Raw genomic sequence first — 23,428 nt, forward strand, 5'->3', positions numbered from 1 at the left:
TAGAAATCCGCATGCATGCATGGAAGTCAGTTGCAAATTACTACCTGATGTAGGAAATAGAATTAGTGGTTTATAAGGTGCTTGTGTACAAAAGCTGCGTGCCAAGTCCAAACGATGAACACTTCAAAGCGAACAACATACATCTACATACTCAGAATGCCATAAACAGTAATGTCAAAGAGCAATGTTGACAGTTTAAAGGTTACAGAGCACACAACACAAAATATGTCAGGAAGCACTGAAACACTTAATGACGACTTTATTTTCAAATGTAATGCTCAGGTTATAGTGCCAGGCGTAATTTCAATAAAGATCAATGGCTGACTTGTTTTTGATTGCTATGTGCAAGACAGTACATACACATACACGCATTAGCTAAAGCCTCCAACACGTGACTATTCAAATCACAGTATGACCATTTTAAAACACAAATGTAGGCAGTTTCCAGTCATTGGCCCAAACTGAAACAATTATGTAAAAAGGACCATCAAAATTACTAAAAGCAGGTGGCTTTAATTTCTGATAAATAAAGGGGGCAACACATGCAGCATCTTGTCCTGAACCTGAATAAGATGTAGCCTCTCAGGTAAAATTGAGATTGTAAATACAAGATTTCTAGCTGTTTCTCTTGGTGTGGATGAGAAGGTCCCTCTGCAGGTTGACTTCCAGATTCCCTACAGATTTGCTGCCAGGTGGGTCAGTAACTAGGGTCAATTTGTTGAAGACTCCTCGGCCAAAATAGTCAGCTACCACAGAGAATCCATCGTTAGAGCTGCGTAACTGTAAACCAGAGCAAAGACAAAAGAAAACTTGTATTTTCCAATATTCCTGTAGTTTTCAAATAAGCTTTTTAAATAACAAAAGCAGGTTATTAGACAATATTAAAGCAGACCACGCACATATTCAACATGAACACGTTCTTTGTCTTTTGGTGTACGACTTATTGTTACCTGTCTGTTGAAGTGATCGTGCAAATCGCGTTTTTGGTCCTGGGCACGCAGCATGTCCATGACTTTTCGGTTTTCTGGAGTGCAAGTTGGGCACTCCGCCTCGCTCTCAGCATAGCTTTCAAAGCAGTGTTGGTGGAAGGAGTGGCAGCACAGGAAGTGAACAGATGGCAGGTCCAGTGGGCTGTTGCACATGTTACACTTTGTCTTCTGGAATATCTTGGCACTGTGTGGAAATATTAAGTTTAAGATTTATGGTCATACTTGGCAGTTTCTATAACTCTACAGCACTCTACTGACATGAGCAGTAAGAGATAAGTTGGGTGCATAAGTAAATAGATGGTGACAATATTCTTTGTTATTTTGCTGATGTACACTACAATAAGATTCATACATCTTACAATAGAAAGAAACATGATCGAGATGTGACTGGAGTCCAGACTTTTGAGTTTAATTTAAGGGGTTCACCAAAAATACCGCATTAACAGTTTCAGTTACTTTCATAATCTCAATGGGAAAATTAGTTCTCAGATACAAAATTGTGCTTGTATCGTGACATCAGAAGTTCATTACAAGTACTCAATCTGCGCATAGTAACTATTTAAAGGAATTTTTAAGTTGTCCACAGAGGTGTTGATATACTGTGCTGTGAAAAAGTAGGTGCCTGGGTACTGATTTCTTATCTTTTGAATATTTGTCAGATTTACATGTTTCAAACTAATTTTATTAAAGACAACCCAAACAAATACAACATGCAATTTTAAATTATTATTTCATTTATCAGGGTAAAAAAGCTATCCAAACCTATCTGGCCATATAGAAAAGTAACTGCCCCCTAAAAATAATAAGTGGCTGTGCTACCCTTGACAGTTGGAGCTGGAACAAGCAACAGTAATAACAGGCAAATTGCTATGGAGGAATTTTGCCCCACTCTTCTTTCGAGAACCATTTTTGTTCAGCCACATTGGAGGGCTTTCACACATAATCTGTCCAAACTTTGACTAGGCTACTACAAAACCACCTTTTATTCCTCAGGAATTATGAGGTGGACTTGTTGTTGTGTTATCTTTGTTGCATAACCTAACTCCACCTGAGCTTCAGGCCACAAACTGATGGCCAAATACTCCTTCAGAATTTTAGAATAGAGAGCAAAATTCAAGGTTCTATTAACTACAACAAGTCATCCTGAAGCAACAAAGCAGCTGCATACCACCACCATGTTTGTTTGTAGGTATGATGTTCTTTTTGTGAAATGCTGTGTTAGTTTCATACCAGATGTAATAGGGCAGAAACTTTCCAAATAGTTCAACTTTTCTCTTGTCGGTCAACAGAGTATTTTCTGCAAAATCTTTGAGATCATTGTGTAAGATGAGTCTTTGTTCCAAGGAGGGGGTTTCTGCCATTTTTGCCATGTCTGTTTTCCAATCCCAAAAGCCTTACAAATGGCTTTGTAACACCTTCCAGACTGATGTCAAAACTTATTTCTTCTGTGAACTTTTACTTTGTCATTTAAGTGATTTTCTTTTAATTTAATAGGTGTTTCACTAATCAGACCAGGGTGTGTCTAGTGAAACTGAACTCATCTTTCCAAAAATGTGGTTACAGACAATTAATGATTTCACATTTGGTAGTGATTTAATTAATTAAATCATCATTTCAAAACTGTATTTTGTATTTACTCAGGTTATCTTTGTACTCACTCAGAAACATGTAAGTGTGACAAATACGCAAAAACAAAGTAAAATCAAAAAGGGGGTAAACACTTTTTACACAAGCTACAGAGAAGGAGCAGAGTAGGAGAAAGACAAAGAGTGTGACACAAAAATCAATAAATCCTTAAGGGGAGAGTTTTGCATCACCAAAACACCTAGAAAATAGGATGTGACCAAGTTCAGAAAACAAGTTTTACTGTCAAAGTCAACAATAAAAGACTTCTTCAACAATATTCAAACAATTTACCTCAATATGAAAACCTCTGTTTACACTTATAAACAACAAATTTATATATGAAACTAAAATGAACTAGCAGACACATAAGAGATGGAAAGCCAGTAACACTTCATCATACACCACCATCAGCTGTGGTGAACACAGTGAAAGCAACTCAAGCACATTTCAAGGTAAATAAATGGAATGATCCAAATATTCCTCTTGTTTTTGAAATGAAGTCAAAACAGCAGAAAGAACCACAAACAAGCAGCAAGTCAGCAGGAAGTCCAAAGAATTTGGCAATTTACAAGGATTTCAGATTTCACTCACTTGAAAGCATACAAGTACTGAAAATAAAGCAGGTGTAACGGTGGGATTTGGCATGTTATTGCAGCTGCTCTCAGCTGCCATACCTTTTTGTGCCAGGTCAAAATATGGTCAATAAACTTACAGCCGGAATGAAATTATATGCCTATTCAAGGATTTAGCCACTAGGATGTGAAGGAAATGGGTTTGAGAGCCTCCAGGTGTATTAAACTGTCTTCAATCAGGGCAAGGCTGTGAGACGCAGAGTTTTGAAAGAAGAGGCCACTCAAGCATCTCTGGGGTTCTGCTTCCCTCCTCTTGTTTATTTGGAAATTATTATTATTTTATGTCTCATCAATTAAACACTGAGCTGTTCGCGGGGTGAGGAACCACAACTCAAGATTGACTGGACCAAGTGAGCTGGCCTAAATCTTAAAAATGGAAGCCTGGTTCGTGACTTTACAACGAGGGTCGCTGTCCAGGTAAGCCCACACTTCTTTCCATGTCTTGTCGACAATATCTTGTACCTGGTACGTGCAGTGTCACTGGTACGTGCAGTGAATGTTAGTTAGAAAGCACTTAGAAAATGTGCTTGTGAATGCACAAGTTGTGTAAAGCGCTTTGAGTGCTCAGTAGAAAAGCGCTATATAAGAACCAGTCCATTTACCATTTACCATTCACTCTGCGGATTGTCGCTAGAGTGATGCGAAATTAATCTTTATGCACATAGACACAGATTGGCTTGGCAACCATGACACTGCAGTTCAGGTTGTTCTCTCTCAGTATTCTCCCTCAGATGCTTAGGACCTTATAGCAGCAGACACGACTCTCCTCACCATTACACGAACATCAGGTCAGTTTGTCAGAGCTACAGTTGGATTTTTACACAATTTAGTAAAGTTCACAGTGGAAGCAGTCAGAATGGAACAAATATCTGAGAAATGTATCTACTGCAAGTTGTTTGGAAATGTCCCAGAAAATGACCTGAATGTGAGATCTGCAAAATTCCTATCTGATGAAGTTTTTGATATTTACGGACACTTTTCTTCCCAGTATCAGCTGAACACATCATGAAGAAAGAGCAGTCTGAGACTGTGTAGTAGGGCTGCCACGATTAGTCGACTAGTCACGATTACGTCGACTATCAAAATCGTCGACGACTGATTTAATAGTCAACACGTCGGATTAGGTAGGATTTAAGAGTATAATAACGGACTGAAACAGAAGATTGCAGCACTGCATGTACAAGGATGCCAGCTGCCGTTGTACCCCGAAGAAGAAGCTGTGTCCCAGAATTCATAGCACAGCCCAGCTCAGTTTCAAACAATGGCGGCAGCTAGTTAGTTTTAATATTACTCTTATTATTTTTTCTGGGTCACAAAATAAACATTTAACATATTTTCAGGCGAGAATGTAACTGTGTAAACCTCAAATATCTGCTCAGTTTATCAAGACACCACATATTTTCAAAAGCGCTCCGACGTTTTCGGAGACGTCTGTTATCCACTAGCTCAATAGCTAGCCGGGGGCAAGGCTCACTAGAGCCCGTGAGAACAGCGGACTCCCGGCAAATCGTTTTCAAACCCACCGCCGTCTTTCGCTACTCAGGTTAAACATATATAAGTCACTTTGATAACTTAAAAATGTTATTGTTTGGCTTTTTTTTAGTATTTTATTTGTTCCTGAGCAAAATCGGTTTGGCTGAGATGAAAGTTATAGTTTTTACACAGCTGAATAAACGTCAAGCAAACAACTGATTATCAGAAGTGTGAGATGGTGGAGAATATACTCCGGTGTCCTGTTATATTTTAGATAGCAAGGAGTTTATTAAACTTCACCGAAACAATCTGCAAATTTCATTAAAATTTAATAAACTATCATCTTGTCTTTATTTTTAGTTAGCACATACCTTAAACACTTAAAGCTGTAAGCTAATGATAGTTATATAAGAGCAGACGCATGCTAGTGCAATAAGCTGTACGTTTTACGTCCAATGGATGCATGATCTGATTAGTCGACTAATCGCAAAAATAATCGGCGACTAGTCGACTATCAAAATAATCGTTTGTGGCAGCCCCACTGTGTAGCTCCCCCTAAGCTGAAATAGAGTCGGACAAATACACAGCAAGCAAATCACATAAACCCTCTTAGCAGGGTTAAAAATAATTGTTACTTTCCAAATACTCATAGGCATGGACTTGATGTATTAGCTATGAAAGAGTTACGTTTACAGAAAATCCCATCCTTTATGTGACCAACCTTGTTTTGAGCTCCTGGATTTCTGAGCGAAGGTGAGCCGTTTCATCGCGATACTGTCGGATTTTCCGTTCATCATCCTCAATCTGTTGGTTCTCTCTAAGCAATTTGTTGATGAGGTAGTCTTTGATGACGGAGAGAGTGGCTGTCGAGTTGTGGGCTAATGTTTGCACCACTACAGCAACAAAAGAAAAAAAAATATGACACCTTTAAAATTACATTCAACTGACATGATCTTTACCTGAACCTATACTGTAACGTGTGGATCACACTCTAAACAACCAATGCATGAAGATAAAAATGTACTTACCAAGTAATGGAGGCATCAGGTTGTTTTGATCAATGTGATGTAGGACCTCACTGATATAAGTTTTGCAGTCTTCTTCCTTTCTGGCAAAGTATCCCAGCGCCTGCTCCCAAAGGCAACACTCTTGGTCCCCATAACTTTTGCAGGCCTCCACTACTTTTCCATACTCCTCATTCTGCATGTGGTAGTGCATAATCTGCTGGTACCTGCATACAAATGTCTCCAGTTAGTGATAAATAGTAAGATGTTCTAGCTTTACGCAGGGCTTTTTTTCCCGTTTTAAATAGAGCAACAAACTATTTTTCTAGGCTACACGAACAGCTTACAAATGAGTGAGACACCATTTCTGCTTTAAAGTGTGAGTTTATATAAGCAACACAGCACTTTCAGAAAGACATGTATTGTAATGAAAAGTACTCTCCGCTGCTGAGTAATCCATTATTGTAAATTTTAATGTTATTAGGAAATGATCAGACAAACAAGGGTTTTTGGGGAATACTGTTAAATATTCAGATCTAGAGTCTGATTAAAGTGCTGTGTGTTTGTTTTTTGTTTTTATTTTTAACATTATGAGAGAACCCAATTCAGTTTAATAAAAGATTAAAAGCTACATTAAGGCTGTGATTTTTAGTATCTGCATGGATGTTAAAATCACCCACAATAATTATTTGATCTGAGCCGAGCACTAAATCAGATAAGTCTGAGAAATTAGATAGAAACTGAGTAAAGGCTAAGTAGATGACAGATAGCAAATAAAACTGTTTTTTTGGGGGGGGTTGACAAGATTAAGCATCAGGCTTTCAAATTAATTAAAACTGTCTGGGTCTTTGGTTTATTAATAAGCTGGAGGGGAGGATTGTTCCCAGTCCCCTGATAGTTAGAATGGCTTGGGGGTGTTGATTCATTTAAGCTAACTCCTGCTGTAACCAGGTTTCTGTAAGGTAGAATAAATCGATTTGTTGATCAATTATTAAGTCATGTACTAACAGAGAAGAGAGAGACCTAATATTTAATAATCCATATTTTACTGTTTTACTCTTTGGTGCAGTTATGGATGCTATATTGTTTCACAGTGGTTGTTGGTGTCTGTAGCTTCATATGTGTCAAAACAGAATCATCAATAACCATAATTTGGGCAAAAACAATTGATTGCGAAATCAACAGGGCTTCTGTTTAGAGCCATCCTCCTCACCATCACCAGGAAGTCATTTTTAAGGAAGGGAAATGGAAAGGCTGAAGTATGCCAAACTGCACAAGAGCTGGACTCAAAACCAGTGCCAGCGAGTCTTATATATTTCTAGGACATTTTTTATGATGAATTCCTTTGTGGTTTTCTTTTTTTGGTTCAAATCATCATCGGTATGTACAGACAATTTTTCAAGAGGCCTCGAGAACTATTCCTGAAGGCTACTTAAAGAAGTGACAAGTCTGCCTAAGACAGCTCAGGCTGTGTTGTAAAGAACAAAAGTACTCTTGCCAAATATTGACTTAAGGTTAATCACTGCAAATACAGTGGTCCCATGCTATAACGCTGTTCAACTTTCGCTGATTTTTTTGTGTGTGCAATTTTTTTTTTTTCTTTTCAGTGCATCGTGTTCTGCATCTTGCTCGGCTGTAGACCATTGTCAATCGATCTCCTCCATGCTGTATCTCCTGCACAGTACAGAATGTGTTCGGCTTGTCAAACTTACAGAAATCTTTGATCGCTGGCAGTGTGACTATGAAGTGCTGTACTGTATGTTTGTAAGTTTTCTCCCCAACAAACACAACAATGTCGACGAAACGTTTTGCACCGTGAAAGGCACCTGCAGGTGCCTTTGTTTTCATTCTATAATACTGGACTTCTTTTTCTACGAAGGTTTGAACTTTGAGAGTGTTTAAACAAGAGAGAAAAGCGTGAAAATGTTCATGCTTGTCGGAGAAAAGTGTATAAAGTGTGTAGTGAGGGTTTTACAGCCTTAAAAGACCTGTAATAATTGTAAAAAATAAAGTTGACTACTTTGCGGATTTCACCGATCGCAGGTTATTTTAGGGAACATAAGTCCCGCATTAAATGAGGGACTTCAATTTTTTCTAGAAAAATAAAAAGGAATGAGAGATGACTCATTCCTCTCATGACAGATCACAATGTCATCTGGAAACACAGTGCAAGTCAGTACAACAAACAATCCTTACCACATTGTGTAGGACATCCTAGCTATGATTTGATGCATGCTGGGGCACTTTTTAAAACTTTTAAAACTTTATCTAGAAGGACATTACACAAAGGAAAAAGTCAAGTTAAATCAGCTAATTGCTCTAACTGTCTGGTATGCAGCCATGCTGGTACAGCTGTAACTCACAAGTCAGACCATTTATCAATTTGATGGAATGAGTTTCAGTTTCTTACAGATAATTATCCAAACCATCACCCCAAAGAGAAGATCCAAGTATGGGGTTGGACTTAAAAGCTTGAAAGGAATTATCATGTTTTCACAAGAGACTGGAACAAGTAAATTACATCAGTTTTATAAAAAAGCAGTAATTTTACACAGGCAGGATCACCAACAAACAAACCATTATTTGTCACATACACAATCATACACAGTACAACATGTAGTGAAGTGTTTGTGTCCGAGCTGTGGACAGGCTGCAGACGTAGCCACGCCATTCCAGGGCTTGGTATTAGCATAGGTAGGTAACAGGAGTGACCTATAAGCATCTTTTGCTGACGTACACATAAGCTGAGGATGTATAATAAAGCATCCTTTATTGATAAAACATCCTTCAGTGATGTGTAACAATGATCCAATGTTTTGTTACACCTCATTAGACGAGATATATTGATGAAAGCTGAGTGTCTTTTTAAGTGATTCATGACTAAAATTCCCCTCAGTTAGGTGGCTCTGGTGAAAAGATTGCATCATGCACTATACCTACACTATATCTGAATCCAGACCCAGATTTAGAAATGATAATTATTACATATTACTACTGTGTTAGATTCAATAATATGTTAGGGTTATGTTTAAAACATAAATTAACTCATAATGAGTGCATTCGCATCATTAATATTCAACCACAAACAGTGACACAATGACTTTATTTACTGAACTAAACTGGCTTCTGCTGATACTGACACATCTTACAGCTTTCATTCGGTTTTACCTATCACACTAAAACAGTGAATAATGAGATGTTGTGAGGTGGTGCTTGATAAGTATTCAGACTGTTTGCTCACTTACAGTTTGCCTTTCTCATACAGGTAGAGGATGCCTTCTTTGAAGTTGTGCATCTGGCACAGGACAAGGGCCTTGTCAAACACAGTGTTGTCACTCCTCAGTAGCAACACAGCTTCCCCCTGCAGGACCTTCTTTCTCTGCCAAAAAGAAAAACAGAATGAGAAGCAGAATATTACATATTCAATAAATATTGAGCTTTATTAGAATAACGTCAAATGCACACAGCAGTTGCCTCGAAGCACTGAAATGTAATATGTTTGTTTTTGTTAAACACTACTATAATGAACTTTAAATCAAACATTCAGATCTGCAGATTATCTGCTTTAATTCAAGTGGTTTAACAAAAGTTTTGCGTGAAATGTTTATGAGTTAAAAGTGTTTTAGTCACTTACTCATTTTCTGAACAAAATAACATTATTTTTAATGTAATATGTATAAAATTGATTCAAGTGTTTTGCAGTTAACCGTTCAGTTGCTGCCTTTAGTTTTTTCCTCAGTAACTAAAAAAAAAATGCTTTGTTGGATTGAGATCAGGTGACCAAACACTTGGGTAGCTTTTGTATAACGCTTTAGGTCATTATCCTTTTGCATCATGAAGTGCTAACCCATCCGTTTCGCAGCATTTGACTGAATCTATGCAGAGAACATAGCCTTGAACACTTCATTTGAATTCAATTCAAGAGTTATTAAATTTAAGAGTTATTAAATTTAATAGTGATGTATAAACTAGAGAAGTGTGTAACTAGTTGACTAGATGACTGATTGTCGTTGTTGTTACGAGATTTACTAATAATTTAATCTAATTGTTAATAATTTTTATTGATGCACAATTCTGGTAAAATGATGTATCCTAACTGTTATGCTGCCATGTACGACCAGATGAAGATGGAGCATCGTTTTTGAGAAGCACCATGAATCTGTTAGTCTAGGCCTGATCTTTTTGTTAACACCATTAGAATGAGATTGTGCATACAAGCAGTGGAAATGAGAGTACAGTGGTCCCTCATTTATTGCGGGATTTACGTTCTAAAAAAACCTGCGATAAGTGAAATCCGCAGAGTAGCCAAGTGTATTTTTTATAATTATAGATTTATTAATTCTGTAAAACCCCTCACTACACACTTTGTACACTTTTCTCAAACAGGGAAGAAAATTTTCACTTTTCTATCTTGTTTAAACACTCCCAAAGTTCAACCATTTGTAGAAAAATAAGTCCAGTATTATAGAATGAAACCAAAGGCACACCCACAGGAGTCGCCCAATGCTCTTCTAACAATTGTTAGAAGAGTGTCGGCTATGTCCGGGAACTTGGCCGATCAGTTGGATCAGGATCTGGCAAAGTGCAGGTGGTTTAGCATCTAGTGGGACGAGTCTGTGGACAGCAGCAGTAGAGCACGGCTGATGGTCTTTATCGGGTGGTATTTGATGGTTTCTCCACAAAAGAAGAACTTCTGACATTACTGCCGTTAAAGACAACTACGAGGGGAGTTGCCATCTATAACGCGGTGACGGAGTTTTTTGCGAAGAAAAAGGTACCGCTGGAAAAGCTGGTATCAATGACTACCGACGGAGCTCCTGCTATGATCGGCCGACATGCAGGATTCATCACTCACTGTAAAGGTGACACAGAGTTCCCAAACTTCATGCATTACCACTGCATCATTCACCAGCAGGCGTTATGCACAAAGGTGATCGGCTTCGAGCATGTCATGACTCCCGTTGTGAAGATCATAAACAGCATCCGCTCCAGAGCTAAACAGCACAGAACATTCAAGGTGCTATTGGAGGAGCTGTCAGCTGAATATGGTGACTTGCTACTACAAACGGAAATCCGATGGCTCAGCAGAGGATGGATTTTGCTTCATTTTTTGTCACTTTTGGGTGAAATCAAAGAGTTCATGCAATCCAAAGGGGAAGACACATCTCTGCTGGAGGACACTGAGTGGACACTTGACCTTGCGTTTTTAACGGACATTACTGGGAAACTGAACCATTTGAACTGTGAGCTGCAAGGTAAAGGTAAGACTGTTGCTGACATGATAAGTGCTTTAAATGGATTTAAAGCCCAGATGAGCATCTTCTCTGTGAATTTACAGAGAAAAAAGATGCTGCACTTTCCCTTTGTGCAGATGGTGCTGAAAGACAATGCTTCTGCATCTGAGACTTTTGACAAAGTTGCAGAAAAGTACACAAGTCATAAACCGACTTGGTCAAGAGTTTGAGAATAGGTTTTGTGACCTTGATCAGCTTGAGCCATGCGTGTCATTCATTTCCAATCCTTTCATGAATGTGGACACAACATGCATTGCTGAGAAACTAAGTTCAGTGTTCAGCTTGGATGCTGGACAGGTGGAAATCGAAATTGTAACATTGCAAAATGACCTCCACCTCAAAGCCTATGAGGGTACACCAAACTTTTGGTGCCTTGTTGACACAGAAAAGTACAGTGGTGTATGCACAGCAGCTACAAAAGTTGCCAGCCTGTTTGGTTCAACCTATCTTTGTGAATCAGCCTTTTCTGACATGAACTTGATGAAGTTCATGTCAGAACTTTATTTTTTGCCTCATTTTATTCTATTTACTCATCTTTTCTCCTTGTTACTATGTGGAGTGGTATATTCTGATTGTAAATTTGTTGTTTGGTTTGCGTTAGGACCGGAGATAAATGTTACTTTGTTCCTTGATTTTTGGTGCCCACTTGCAATATAAATTGGATTGTAGATAGGGGGCATGGTTTAATAAGAATATTTTCTTCTTCCTGCTCCTTTTCACACATGGTTGCAGTGCTTTACCGATAGAAAGTGTGGTTGGTTTGTCTGAAAGAACTAACTGTGGAAACTGTTGTACCAAGTGTGAAATAAATAAATGAAATGAAAGAACAAACACAGAACACGCCTATCTGATGCACATCTGCAAGACTCACTCAGAGTTGCAGTGTCAAGTTATACCCCAGATTACAACACACTGGTGAACAGCATGCAATGCCAGGTTTCCCACTAACAGACAAAGAAAGCCATACTAGATGTTCTCAGTGGCAACATTACAGTGTCATGTCAAAGTTGAATTTAATTATTGAAAAACAAATGTGTTTGTTAAGTGTAACATATGATAATTTGTTTTAAAATGCTGCAAATTTGGTGAAAAGTTCTGTAAAATGTGAAAGTTGATTTTTGTATGTTACATACATACAGAAATAATGTATGTAACAGTAGGGCTGCTCGATTATGGCAAAAATGATAATCACGATTATTTTCACTGAAATTGAGATCACGATTATTTGACGATAATTATTTAACCCTTTAAGACCTACTATAGAACCAAGTCCACCAGAGCTTATATTATTTTTTTACATGCTGTAGTGCCATTTGTGGGAGCATTTCAAGTTGCTATACATCAATACAACTGTTATAGCCCATATTTTAATAATATGTATGCATTAAGTCCATAGTAATTACATAAATTGCAAAAAAGTGCAATAAACTACAAAAAAAATTGAAAATCGCTTTTGTTTTGTTTACATATATTTCTACTTGGAGAAATTTAAGAGGTTTATCCCTCAAAACTTTAAATACAATAAAGTTGCAAAAAATAGTTTCCCACCACAGGAAATTTATTTTGAGTGTCTTCATAGTTTTATTTTGGAGATACAGCAATTTTTATATACTGCAGGAAAAACAAAAAACAATCCTATGATGCAAATTTGCAAAGAAAACAGCATGTGCATCATTTCACTGTGGGAAGTGTTACGAACAGCTGATAGGAACGGCAAAGCGTGTTTCTGGAATATTATGTTTTTGTTCCTGCAAGCGCTTTTTATGCAATTTTTGCAAAGCTATATGTGGAACGAAACCGTGACCGAGGACAAGCTGATGGCATAAGATGTGAGTACAACTCCTCCGGTTTCATATGCAAAACAAATTATTGCGCTAGCTTACACGGTTCAGGTTCTACAGGGATTTAAAAATAGTTACGCAAAACGGAGCGTGCTGCTCTGACCGGCTTTAAAGGGTTAACAATGACTTTAAAAAAATAATATAAAATAGTGTGCAACACCACTGAAGTTTTTTTTTTTTTAACTCTCTTTTCAACCAACGGCAGTCACTCTCCAAATAACTTCTGCTTAGCTTTCCGAGCTTCCCTCGGGTCCTCTTAATCAGCGGTCTCCAACCTTTTTTGCGCCACGGACCGGTTTATGCCCGACAATATTTTCACGGACCGGCCTTTAAGGTGTTGCGGATAAATGAGGGAGGGGCTAATAATCGGCTCAGTCATTTTTAATGATCGTTGAAAGCCCAGATCGTAATCGTGATTAAAATTCGATTAATTGAGCAGCCCTATGTAACAGTGCATAATTTGTTAAAATGTGTTAGTGGTAAGTAAAAATGTTGTAGAAGTGATCACTTCAAAATGTAAATACTTGCAGAGATTTATAGAAATAAAGTGTTGCATATTGATATTTATCCGTTTCCTACCTTGTTTCCTACTTGCATTCTTTATAATTATGGTGAAAAATAATTAACATAATCAGTGTCTTTACATAGATGAATATAATTAATTATTAATGATAACATATAATTAAAGATAAATTGAGGAAATTTGTTATTTCAGAAGTGTGTGTCAAACTGGTAGCCCTTCACATTAATCAGTACCCAAGAAGTAGCTCTCACTTTCAAAAAAGTTGGTGACCCCTGGTCTACAGCCAATCAGGACACAGAACACAATGTGCTGTTTAAAATAAAATTAAAAAAGCATGCAAAATTGCACACAAAAAAAAAATAAAAAATCAGCGAAAAAGCGAGGCTGCAAAAGGTGAATAGCAAGGGACCACTGTATAACTACTATATCCTACCAGGAGGAGACCCCCGGAGGACACCCAGGACAGCCTGTAGAGATTACAACGCTTGACTGGTATGGGAACACTTCATGTTTCCCTGGATAAGATGGAAGAGGTGGCTGGTGAGAGGGAGGTTGGTGGGTTGATGGCCAGACAACTAATTGTTTTGTCATTGATAGGGATGGGTACCGGTATCCGGTGCCATTATAGCACCGGTTCTGACATAAACGGTAGTAACCAGACCGAAAAGCAGCGCACATTTTGGTGCTTTATTTCAGTGCTTTTTTTTTCCCCTGACATGTCATACACTTTGGATTCTAGCCAATCATTTTACCTTTCCGAGGATAGTAGGCGGGCCCAGATACGTACGTTCTTTTAGAGCAGAGCTACAGATTAAAAATGCCCAAGGCGAAGCGGTCAAAAGTCTGGCTGTACTTCACAGCAAAAGATGCAAACTCAGCAGCCTGCAACAAGTGCTTTAAGCTGATACTGTGCAGAGGTAACTCCTCGAATCTGATGAAACACCTGGCGATGCATAGCATTTTGTTAAAAGCCGAGAAATGCGCCGGATTTGATAGCTTGCTGCGAGACCTCACACCGAGCACATCTACTGTGGGTGGGTTGCCCGTTATCAGACCCGGAGTTAGCAAAATCCCCCAAAAACCCGAAGAGTAGAGTCCTGGCCCCTAGCCCTGCCAGTGTAGCAGAAATGATGACGGATGATGATGGCAGCAGCAGCCGTTCTTCTCTGCGTGAGTAGCTTAATGTTGTTTGTGTGTGATTTACGTTGAGTAGGCTAATCACGTTATTACATTAATGCATGTAAGGTGAACTAGCAAACACCGTCGTAGTTACATGCGGCTGTCTTCTTGTTTGATGGCAGATACTCCCTTCACCAATGCATCAATTGTTAGATAGAAAGCACTTCAAAATAGAAAAATGTGCTGGTGTGAATAAGATTGTATAAAGCACTTTGAGTCCTCAGGCAGAGTAGAAAAGCACTATACAAGAACTGTGAGCATAACCAGTCCTTTGCGTCTTGCTACAAACCCTCTATATTTCCATTCATGAGAATCGGTTTCCGTTTCTTTTGGTACATTTTTAAGAATGGATCACATTTTCAATCATTTCGCCAATCCACAAGTTTTTATAATATTCCATATAGGTTTGTTTTGTCTAAATATTTATTGAAATGCTTTTATCCATATAAAAAAAAGTTTATTATAAGGATTCTTTCCTTGTTTAAAATAAATAAACAAGTAAATGGAAAACAATTTCCTGAAATGACAATTACACTCGATTTTTAAAATCTTCATGGCAGCTTGTATAACTGTCTAAATGTTATGCACTGACCTCAGGATCTTGTTCATGTGCCCAGTCTTGCAACCGTAGTTCCAGTAGTGTGTCATACACACCCTGGGGAGAACGGGGGTCCACCTCAATCATGTGCTCCAGGAAGGCTTTGAGCTCCCGAGGGTTATTGGCAAAAATCGGGATGAATTCCTCAGAGTTTGCCTAAAATACAAACAGTAGTGGAGGAGAATATTTCTGATAAACACTTCAAATTTATGATCAAAATTAATGATTATCTAGGAGAATAACAGTATTGCTCAGAGACCTTATTGACCACACTCCTGTCCAGGCTGTCTTTTTCAGCAGCGTCTCCACTGGGTTGGTAATTAGTGCATAAGCCCTTCAGGAGGAGCGTGGTACCTTCAGGGACATGGTGCATCAGTGTCTTGCCATAACGCTTCATGTTGCTTTCAGCTTGTTCAAAAGGCAGACGCCCAATGTAGCGCAGCCCTTCTTGATAATTCTGTGGGAAAATAATAACAACAAGCTTTTTATTATTTGTCACATACGGTATCATAGAGTACAATGTGTAGTGAAATGTTCTTGTGTTCGTACTGCGGACAGGCTGCAGACGTAGCCGCACCATTCCAGGGCTTTTTTTAGGTTAGCAAGAGGGGTCTAGCCTTACTGAATACTGGGTGGGAATCGAACTTGCAACTCCCGCTCCAAAAACGTGTAGTCTTACCACTAAACTATCAAGCTGCCACTCTCTGCCAAATATCCACTCTCCATTAGAAAGAGAGTTAATATGTTAAATACTATTTTATTTTTGATGTGGTATAAATTCCAAAATTCTAGCTGACTTTCTTCTTGAGTAATTGCATTCACAAGATTTTCAGAAAACTTGACATCTGACCTTACAGACACTAAAGTTACTAAAATTCCAACTTGTTTGAGCTTTTAATAGTAGACGCACCTATGAAATGAATTTGATAATACTACGTTGCCTCCTTCGGGTGTCCACACTGCCCGCCCAAGGTTGGGTGAGGACACTACCCCTCATTAATTGCCCTTATCTTAATTCCCCCTTTCAGATAAATAAAGTCTCTCTGATTCTGATTCACCTTTTACAGTGGAGGGGTAAAAAGGACAGGACTGTGCACAAGTTCACAAATAACTTTTACAATGTTAAAAGGTCTTAATTAGCTTTAAAAATTATTTTGACTAATCACCACCTTATATCAATAATAATCAGCCATGAGCTGCTCTAAGCAGTTGTCTAGCACTGCTTAGAGAATATAATACTATGGCTATGAACATAACAAACCAATTTGTGGGACCCACTCATAACAAAAATTTAGCGTCAGTAGATCCATTTTGCAAAGAAGTCCTGTAGTGGAATGGAAGAATTCTGAATGCAAATATCACAGTGATCGTAACCCAAATCCAAGATATGCCTTACCTGAAGACCATCTCAATTCTAAGAGCACAAAAACAGTGAATGCAAGTCCAGACAGTCTAGGAACGTCATAGAAACAGAAAACTTTGAACGAAAAACAGACCAAAATCTTTCAGACAAGAACTGAAAGACTCTTAGTTGCTAATAAAAAAATGTTTACAAGTTGCAATGTTTGCCAAAGGAAACGTTAGTAATGCATTGGATGGCTTTTTAAGGTTAAGAAAAAAAAAAAGAAGAGGACAATTCCTAGTAGCCCAGAGAAGTGATGAACATCTATCTCTAAAGAAAGGTTTGAACATTTGTACCTTCAAGTCCTCCAGCTGGATCTTTAGGTACCACTCGTGGTGCATATGTTTCTCAGCCAAGAAGACAGCGTGGCTGTGGTAGCCAGCCTGCCGGAGAACCTTGATGGCGATTTCAACATCAAAGTGTACTTCATTTTCACTGCTCTGTTTAAATACAGTGTGGGAAGACAACACATTTATGATATACCAACCATTATTGACTCTTGCCAATCTGGGTTTTAATGACAGTCCGAATTAAATAGCAGTCTTAATCATCAAAAGCCCAACACATCAGTGCTCACGTTCACCAGTCAGTCACCTTAATGAACTCTTCCAGCTTGGAACTGTCCTTGAGCTTGGTATAACAGTTGAGCAGCAGTGTAGTGTGATCTGCATTGGCCAGTGACTGCCTGTGCAGGGCTTGCAGATAGGCTGTCAGATTGTGGATCCTCTGTGCATCTAGAAATTTCCTGATGACATATGATGGCTCCAGCTTCCCAATGGTGCTGTGTGAGAAAACAATGTATTTTTAAGAGGGATTTTATTAATGGCTCATTTGATCTGTAATGTATATATCACTAAATATGTTCAGTGATTAAAACACTTGAAAATTAAGAAATAATAATAATATCATCATTCAATAATGAAATTTCTCAATTTCAGCACTTGCTATCTTTGCACTCTTTTCAATAAATTGAGCCTTTGAATAATGGCAAAACTCATTCTCATCCAGCGAGTTCCAGTCCTGGCAAATGCAATTACCGAATATACTGCTGAATGGCACCGTCGTGGTCCCCCTTAAGGTACAGGTGATCACCATATTGTCTGAAGATATCTGATACTCCATCACTGTCCAGGTGCTGACTCTTAGCCAGGTTTATGGCCATCACAAACAGATTCTTCTTAAACAGCATCTTTAAAGACAAACATTCAGGTAAAAGTTATTCTACCTGAATAACTAGATTTATAGATGATTCAATTCACTGTTCATCACTGCTTTTAAACAACTCCTCAATCAGCAGTTACAGAGACTGAACTGACCTCCAGTTTGGTCTGTGTGTCTTTCTCCTGGAGAACAAACATTTTTCCATCTCTAGTCAGAATGTAGAAGGAACCCCACTCTGCTACCACGTCAATGACATCATCAAAAGAGGCACTGTAGGCAATGAATTTGTTGTCCAGGTCATAGATAGTTAGCAGCTGTTTGTCTGATGGCGAGCTCTCTCCACTACTGAAGCATGTCCTGAATTAAAAATGAATAGAATCATTGTCTCATAGGACATGTATTTTTGTAAGTCACCTGATGAATATGGATTATTGAATTAAGATTTGTGATTTAAAGATGGCTTTGAATAACGGAATATTAAAATTCAATATTCTCTTCTTTCAGATGAAATACTCCGTGAATATTACTGTCACCTCATTCTTTCAGTCCTGTTCTTACTTGTTGGGTGACTTTACATCCCTTATGAGTAAAAACAGATATCCACGGTGCCAGTGGGCCAATAGCTTGTGTCCATCAAAAGCAAAACAGGGCCCTCGTTCATCAGGCTGATACAGGTACACACATTCTTCACCAGCTACAATGAACTGAGAATCCTGGGATGGATCTGCCAGGGATGAGCAGCGCAGTGCACAGCCGTGTGTATCCAGCTCCACTTTTGGATACTCCTTGATGGACAGGGTGTAACACTAAACAAATAAAGATGACAAAGAGTACTTCAAAAGACTGAAAGACTGTATGCTCACCTTCAAACTATGAGAACATTCTCTTTAAAACCTACAGGATAAACAAGGTAATCCAATATAAAACCGAAATGAGCACACCTTTGTTTAATATCACTTAAATGTCCAATATTTCAAATAATCTCAACTCTTATGAACAATAAAAACATTTAGACAACATCAACACCACGTTTACTGCATGTGTTCTTTTTGGCTCCACATGATGATTGTCAGCCTTTGTAATGACAGAACATTAAGATCACTGACCAATTAAATCCCCAGTGGGAACAAAGCCGCATCAGTAAACCATTGAAAAGACAATACAGACTCTGCACAATCTAGCACTCAATAATAGATGGGTATGTGTCTTGATACACGCTCAATAATCCGAGAAATTAATTAATGGCCAACAAACAACAATCTCTGAATCACTGAGGGGGACTAGGTACATCTTTCACCATCTTACAATACCGTGATCCCCCAACTATATGCAAATAGTATTCATGACTTAAGGTCATGACAACTGATATATTAATGATCATGAAACTGATATTGTGGCTGAAAGCTATGCAGTAGTGCTGATTTTGATTGTTCTTTTAATAACTCTGAAGACATCACTTGGGTGAAATTTTTCTTCTACCTCCTCTTTTCTCCATTATATATCCAGGTGAATTGAATCAACTTCTTAAGATGGCTAAGTGCTATAGATATTGCATAGTATCACAAAAACATATTTAATCTTTGGCACAAAAGTGAAAGATTAACCTTTAGTCATTTCTGCAGGACATTTAAAAACAACAGCTGGTGACCAAATTGCTGTACCAACCTTTTTTGCGCCACGGACCGGTTTATGTCCGACAATATTTTCACGGACTGGCCTTTAAGGTCTCGTGGATAAATGCAACAAAATAAAACCAGTACACCCCCCCCCCCCTAAAAAAAAAAAAAAAAGATTTATTCATAACACACAGGAAAATCCCAGGGACACCGAGTTAACGATAAAAACTATTAAAAAAAAACCCAAAAAACAATAAAATCCCTGAAAACCATAAATTTCACACCCGAGCCTCAACTCTCACAGCCCGGTACCAAATGACTGGCCTGGGGGTCAGGGACCGCTGCTGTACATGTAATATATTCTAACAGCATAAATCACAGAACAAAATAACAGTATAAGATAAAATGAGAAAGCACGAGTAAAAAACAACACAAAAAAAAGTCGTCTGAACTCATTCTGATTTGAAAGCAGAGAATAAAAATTAGTTTTCAAATGGGTTTTGAAAGCAGCTGATGTGGGAGAGTTCCTGATCTGAAGGGGTAGTTCGTCCACAGTTTCAGAACACAAATTGCAAAGGCCCAATCCTTTAATCTGGACCTCTGGATGGCGAGGAGAATTTGCTCAGCAGACTGTGTGGTTTTTTTTGTTTGTTTTTTACTGTGGGTCCTGTACTTTTTTGATATTAGTAAATGTAAACCTTCACTTTTAAATCTTACATAAAAGCAGGGCTCTAGAGTGCGACCAATGTGGTTTCAAATGCGACCAAATTTTTTCAATGGTACGACTGAAAAAAGCATCCTAGGTCACACCGGTGCGACCAACAGCTGTTCAAGTCTCCGTGTGGTCAACAACATACACACATTATGCCCCTATCGTGGTCTAAACCAATCAGAGATAGTCAAGGGTGGGACCTCTCTGATTGGCCGTGGTCCAGATATTTCTGTAGTCCTTCATGTGTACGTTTGAAAGTGCAGGTGTATAGAGGGAGGTGAGTAGCTTGAATAAAGCGATATCGATTCATTAAATCCTGAATCAACTTTTAAATATAAATGTATTTTGCCAGAAATGCCAGAATCTGAGGTTAAAGATCACAAAACTATTTCAACAACCACCAAACAGCAAATGAGAACAGGTAAACACAAAGACGTAAACACAGAGCACGGACCCGGCGCATCAGCTTTCTCTTACTCGGCTTTCTCACCCGACGGCCCATACAGGGACACGCCGTTGGGGCTGAAAGCCAAGAGCTCACTGATTCTGATGCGTCGGTGGGTTCGCCCTTTGTGTTTATGTCTTTTTTGCGCTAGATTCTGAGCTGCAGGTTTTGTCTCTCTCCAACCAAAATTCACTGAACCAGCAGCAAAAGAAGATCCAAACTACGCTTCACATTTGAAAAATGTCTTCATTAATTCGCTCTAACTTCTGCTATTTTGCTTCCACCACGAAGCAAAACGGCATTATTCATACCGTTGTTTACAGCGCTGTTGGCCGCTATATATATATATTTTTTTGTTTGTTTGTTTGTTTGTTTTTGTTTTGTTTGTTTTTAATAACTCAAATGAGCCTCGGACAAGAGAGCCTAATTTCTGCTGTTCAATACTAAAGAAACTACACTTTTAAAATTATGCAAAATTGCAGAATATTTTTAAGGTTATATAATATAAAAAGCCAGGCCAGGAAACTCTGCTTCATGTTTTTCTGTTTTATCCTCAATTATTTTGACACAAAAGCATCTGCTGTGATGCTCACACCTCTGATGAAGTCTCACAGTGTCAGTACTGATAGATGATCAGAATTATAATATTTCTGTATGTCTGAGGCAAAATTGAATCGAATCAGCAAACAGCTCATCAGAGGAGGCAGAGATGATGATTAAGTTTAACATTGTCTACAATACTAGTACTAATACTTTTTTGGCACTTTAACACAAGCACTTTTTCAGTAACTTATCTTTCTTGTAGAACTGTGCTCCAAATAAAGAACGTTGTGCTGACAAGATTGTTAGTTAATCATTTACAAATGAATATTGTCTATATGGACAGCAATTTTCCCCACAAAAAAGTGAACATGTAAAACTGCAGTGTTAAGCGGTGCAGTTGAAAAATTTGGGTGCGACTTAACTTTTGTTAAGTAACCGTGGCTAAAAGTTAGTCTAGATCCCTGAATAGCAAATGCCAAAGTGTTCAACTTTGAAGGAATGTAGCGACTGTTAGGTCACTTCCATTAATTGACATTTCAAAGATATTGCACAGGATGGTCCTCATTTCTGTATAGCACATGGTGACTTACGTAGACTTTCTCCAGGGTGGCAACAAACAGATGGGTAACTTTTGCTACTTGGCGGAAGGCGAGGCCAGTGACAGGGCTAGCTCCCTCATGCAGAGTCAGAGTTTTACTGTGACGATCTCTGGTGATGTCACCTTTGGTCAAAACCACACTGCCATCCGTGAAGCCTGCCAGGAAACACAGAATCTGCTATAACCTTTCAGAATGACGACTGGGTCAGTAGACCAAAAGAACCTTTCTTCGAGTCTTACCAATTGCCATAAAGTTCAGGTTTTCGTGCACACTGAGGCAAGAAACTTCAGTTGGTTTGTTGCCTGGAATTGCAGGAAATATCCTAGTGCAGAGAGGATTTCCACTGTCCCTCTTGTCCAGGTTCCAGACCTTTACCTAAGAAATAAGAATTATTCAGTTTAGCAGTGGTTTCTGTATGTGTGTTTTGAAAATGAGACTTCTCTGGGAAACATCAGACTTACTACAGGGTTTATTCCATGTTCATCCTGACCCACTGACACAAGGATGCTGTGTTGCTTAAGCTGGTAGAGATGTGTAACTCGCAACTTGTAGGCCTGAAAAGACATCAGCTGCAAGGAGCGCATCAAAAGCCAGATCTTACCTTCCATATGTAACACTACAAAGGTTAAGGATAAATATATTTACAAAACAATTTCTAAAATACAAAAAAGCTGTTTATAAAATTGCTGCAAAATTAATTTAAAAAATACCCCATCCTTTTCTCTTTTCAATATACTTACATAAATGTATATGCTTACATACTATATGCACAGTATATTTTATTTTAATATTATTCATCAAGACCTGGTTCCAAGTAATTTCACAAGTTATATTATATTGTGAAAGTGTCATACTCCTTTCCTTTGTAGTTTCATACTTGTGACTGATGAGGAAATACCTGAATTTATTAATAAATCTAGGCCTTCTGCCTGTCATCTTAACCCACTTCAACTCAAGTGGAAGTCCTGTTTATCCCCTCTCCTGACGTTATTCACTCTTGTCTAATTTAACTGTTCCGCTCTTAAAACAATTGTGATAATTCCAACACTTGAGGAACCTGGTGCAGACCCTTTCACCTTAACTACCTTTTCTTTCAAAAGAAAAACTTACTATCACCTTACTAGACAATGTTTAACCTGTTTAAACAATTGCAGTCTCGTTTTCAGCCACAGAAACTTAAGATCATTTATGATTTTAACTATACTTGTGCTGCTCCAGTTGTCAGTGGTTTTTTTCCACGTGGGTCTTTCTTAGATCACCATTTTATTATTTATGTTTTGGTCAGATTTTTACTCAATTTCATTTCTATGCCAATGACATAGAAATGACATAGTTTCATGGCCATTCAATTGAGTTCCGCTGTCTCAACTTTTTCTCTCACTAAAACAGATGTTCTTCTAGTAGAAACCAAAAATCTCTATGTGTACTGAAATTAGGGCTGTTCGATATAACGATATATATCGGATGACAATATAAAAACGTCTATCGTTTCATTTTACGCTATGGTTTGTTTCCAGGCGTGGCAAAATAAACTGTTTACGGCTATATTTTGTCATCGTTTTGATGGTCACTGTAGTGGCTATATTAATTTCTTAAAGTTCACTCTTTCTCTTATATTTAATATAACCACACTATGGACGGACAAGCGCCTGTTTTTATGCATTGTTAGCAACAATGACGGTATAACCATCGCGTGTCCGCTTGTTTATTTTCCACATAAACCTTTCACAATAAAGCTCAAGATCCTGTTGAGACTTTTCAAAATAAACTGAATCACTTGAAAGACTATGC

General features: G+C 38.3%; 1 protein-coding gene across 4 annotated transcripts in view; it reads right to left on the minus strand.

The window, feature by feature from the left end:
• Positions 1 to 228: 228 nt before the first annotated feature.
• The window catches only part of vps11 (VPS11 core subunit of CORVET and HOPS complexes), a 28,486-nt gene continuing 5,286 nt past the window's right edge, over positions 229 to 23,428 (minus strand). For 2 of the 4 annotated variants that reach the window (XM_086307931.1, XM_086307930.1), the window contains exons 2-16: positions 22,099 to 22,191; positions 21,877 to 22,012; positions 21,629 to 21,792; positions 18,281 to 18,528; positions 17,878 to 18,079; positions 17,599 to 17,750; positions 17,156 to 17,342; positions 16,858 to 17,001; positions 15,419 to 15,616; positions 15,154 to 15,315; positions 8,970 to 9,103; positions 5,749 to 5,951; positions 5,442 to 5,613; positions 951 to 1,173; positions 229 to 780 (exon numbers count right to left, since the gene is read on the minus strand). In XM_086307931.1, coding sequence (XP_086164057.1) covers positions 616 to 780; positions 951 to 1,173; positions 5,442 to 5,613; positions 5,749 to 5,951; positions 8,970 to 9,103; positions 15,154 to 15,315; positions 15,419 to 15,616; positions 16,858 to 17,001; positions 17,156 to 17,342; positions 17,599 to 17,750; positions 17,878 to 18,079; positions 18,281 to 18,528; positions 21,629 to 21,792; positions 21,877 to 22,012; positions 22,099 to 22,191 — 2,583 coding nt within the window. In that variant the 3' untranslated portion in view covers positions 229 to 615. Of the gene's footprint in view, positions 781 to 950; positions 1,174 to 5,441; positions 5,614 to 5,748; positions 5,952 to 8,969; positions 9,104 to 15,153; positions 15,316 to 15,418; positions 15,617 to 16,857; positions 17,002 to 17,155; positions 17,343 to 17,598; positions 17,751 to 17,877; positions 18,080 to 18,280; positions 18,529 to 21,628; positions 21,793 to 21,876; positions 22,013 to 22,098; positions 22,244 to 23,428 lie in introns of all 4 variants that reach the window. The other 2 variants (XM_086307929.1, XM_086307928.1) reach the window with 2 other exon arrangements.

Source organism: Aulonocara sp. 'chitande type north' Nkhata Bay, linkage group LG10 (genome assembly GCF_057382095.1).
Source record: "Aulonocara sp. 'chitande type north' Nkhata Bay isolate Kocher_YH1m ecotype deep benthic linkage group LG10, A_spYH_male_GT1.1, whole genome shotgun sequence".
Classification (NCBI taxonomy): domain Eukaryota; kingdom Metazoa; phylum Chordata; class Actinopteri; order Cichliformes; family Cichlidae; genus Aulonocara; species Aulonocara sp. 'chitande type north' Nkhata Bay.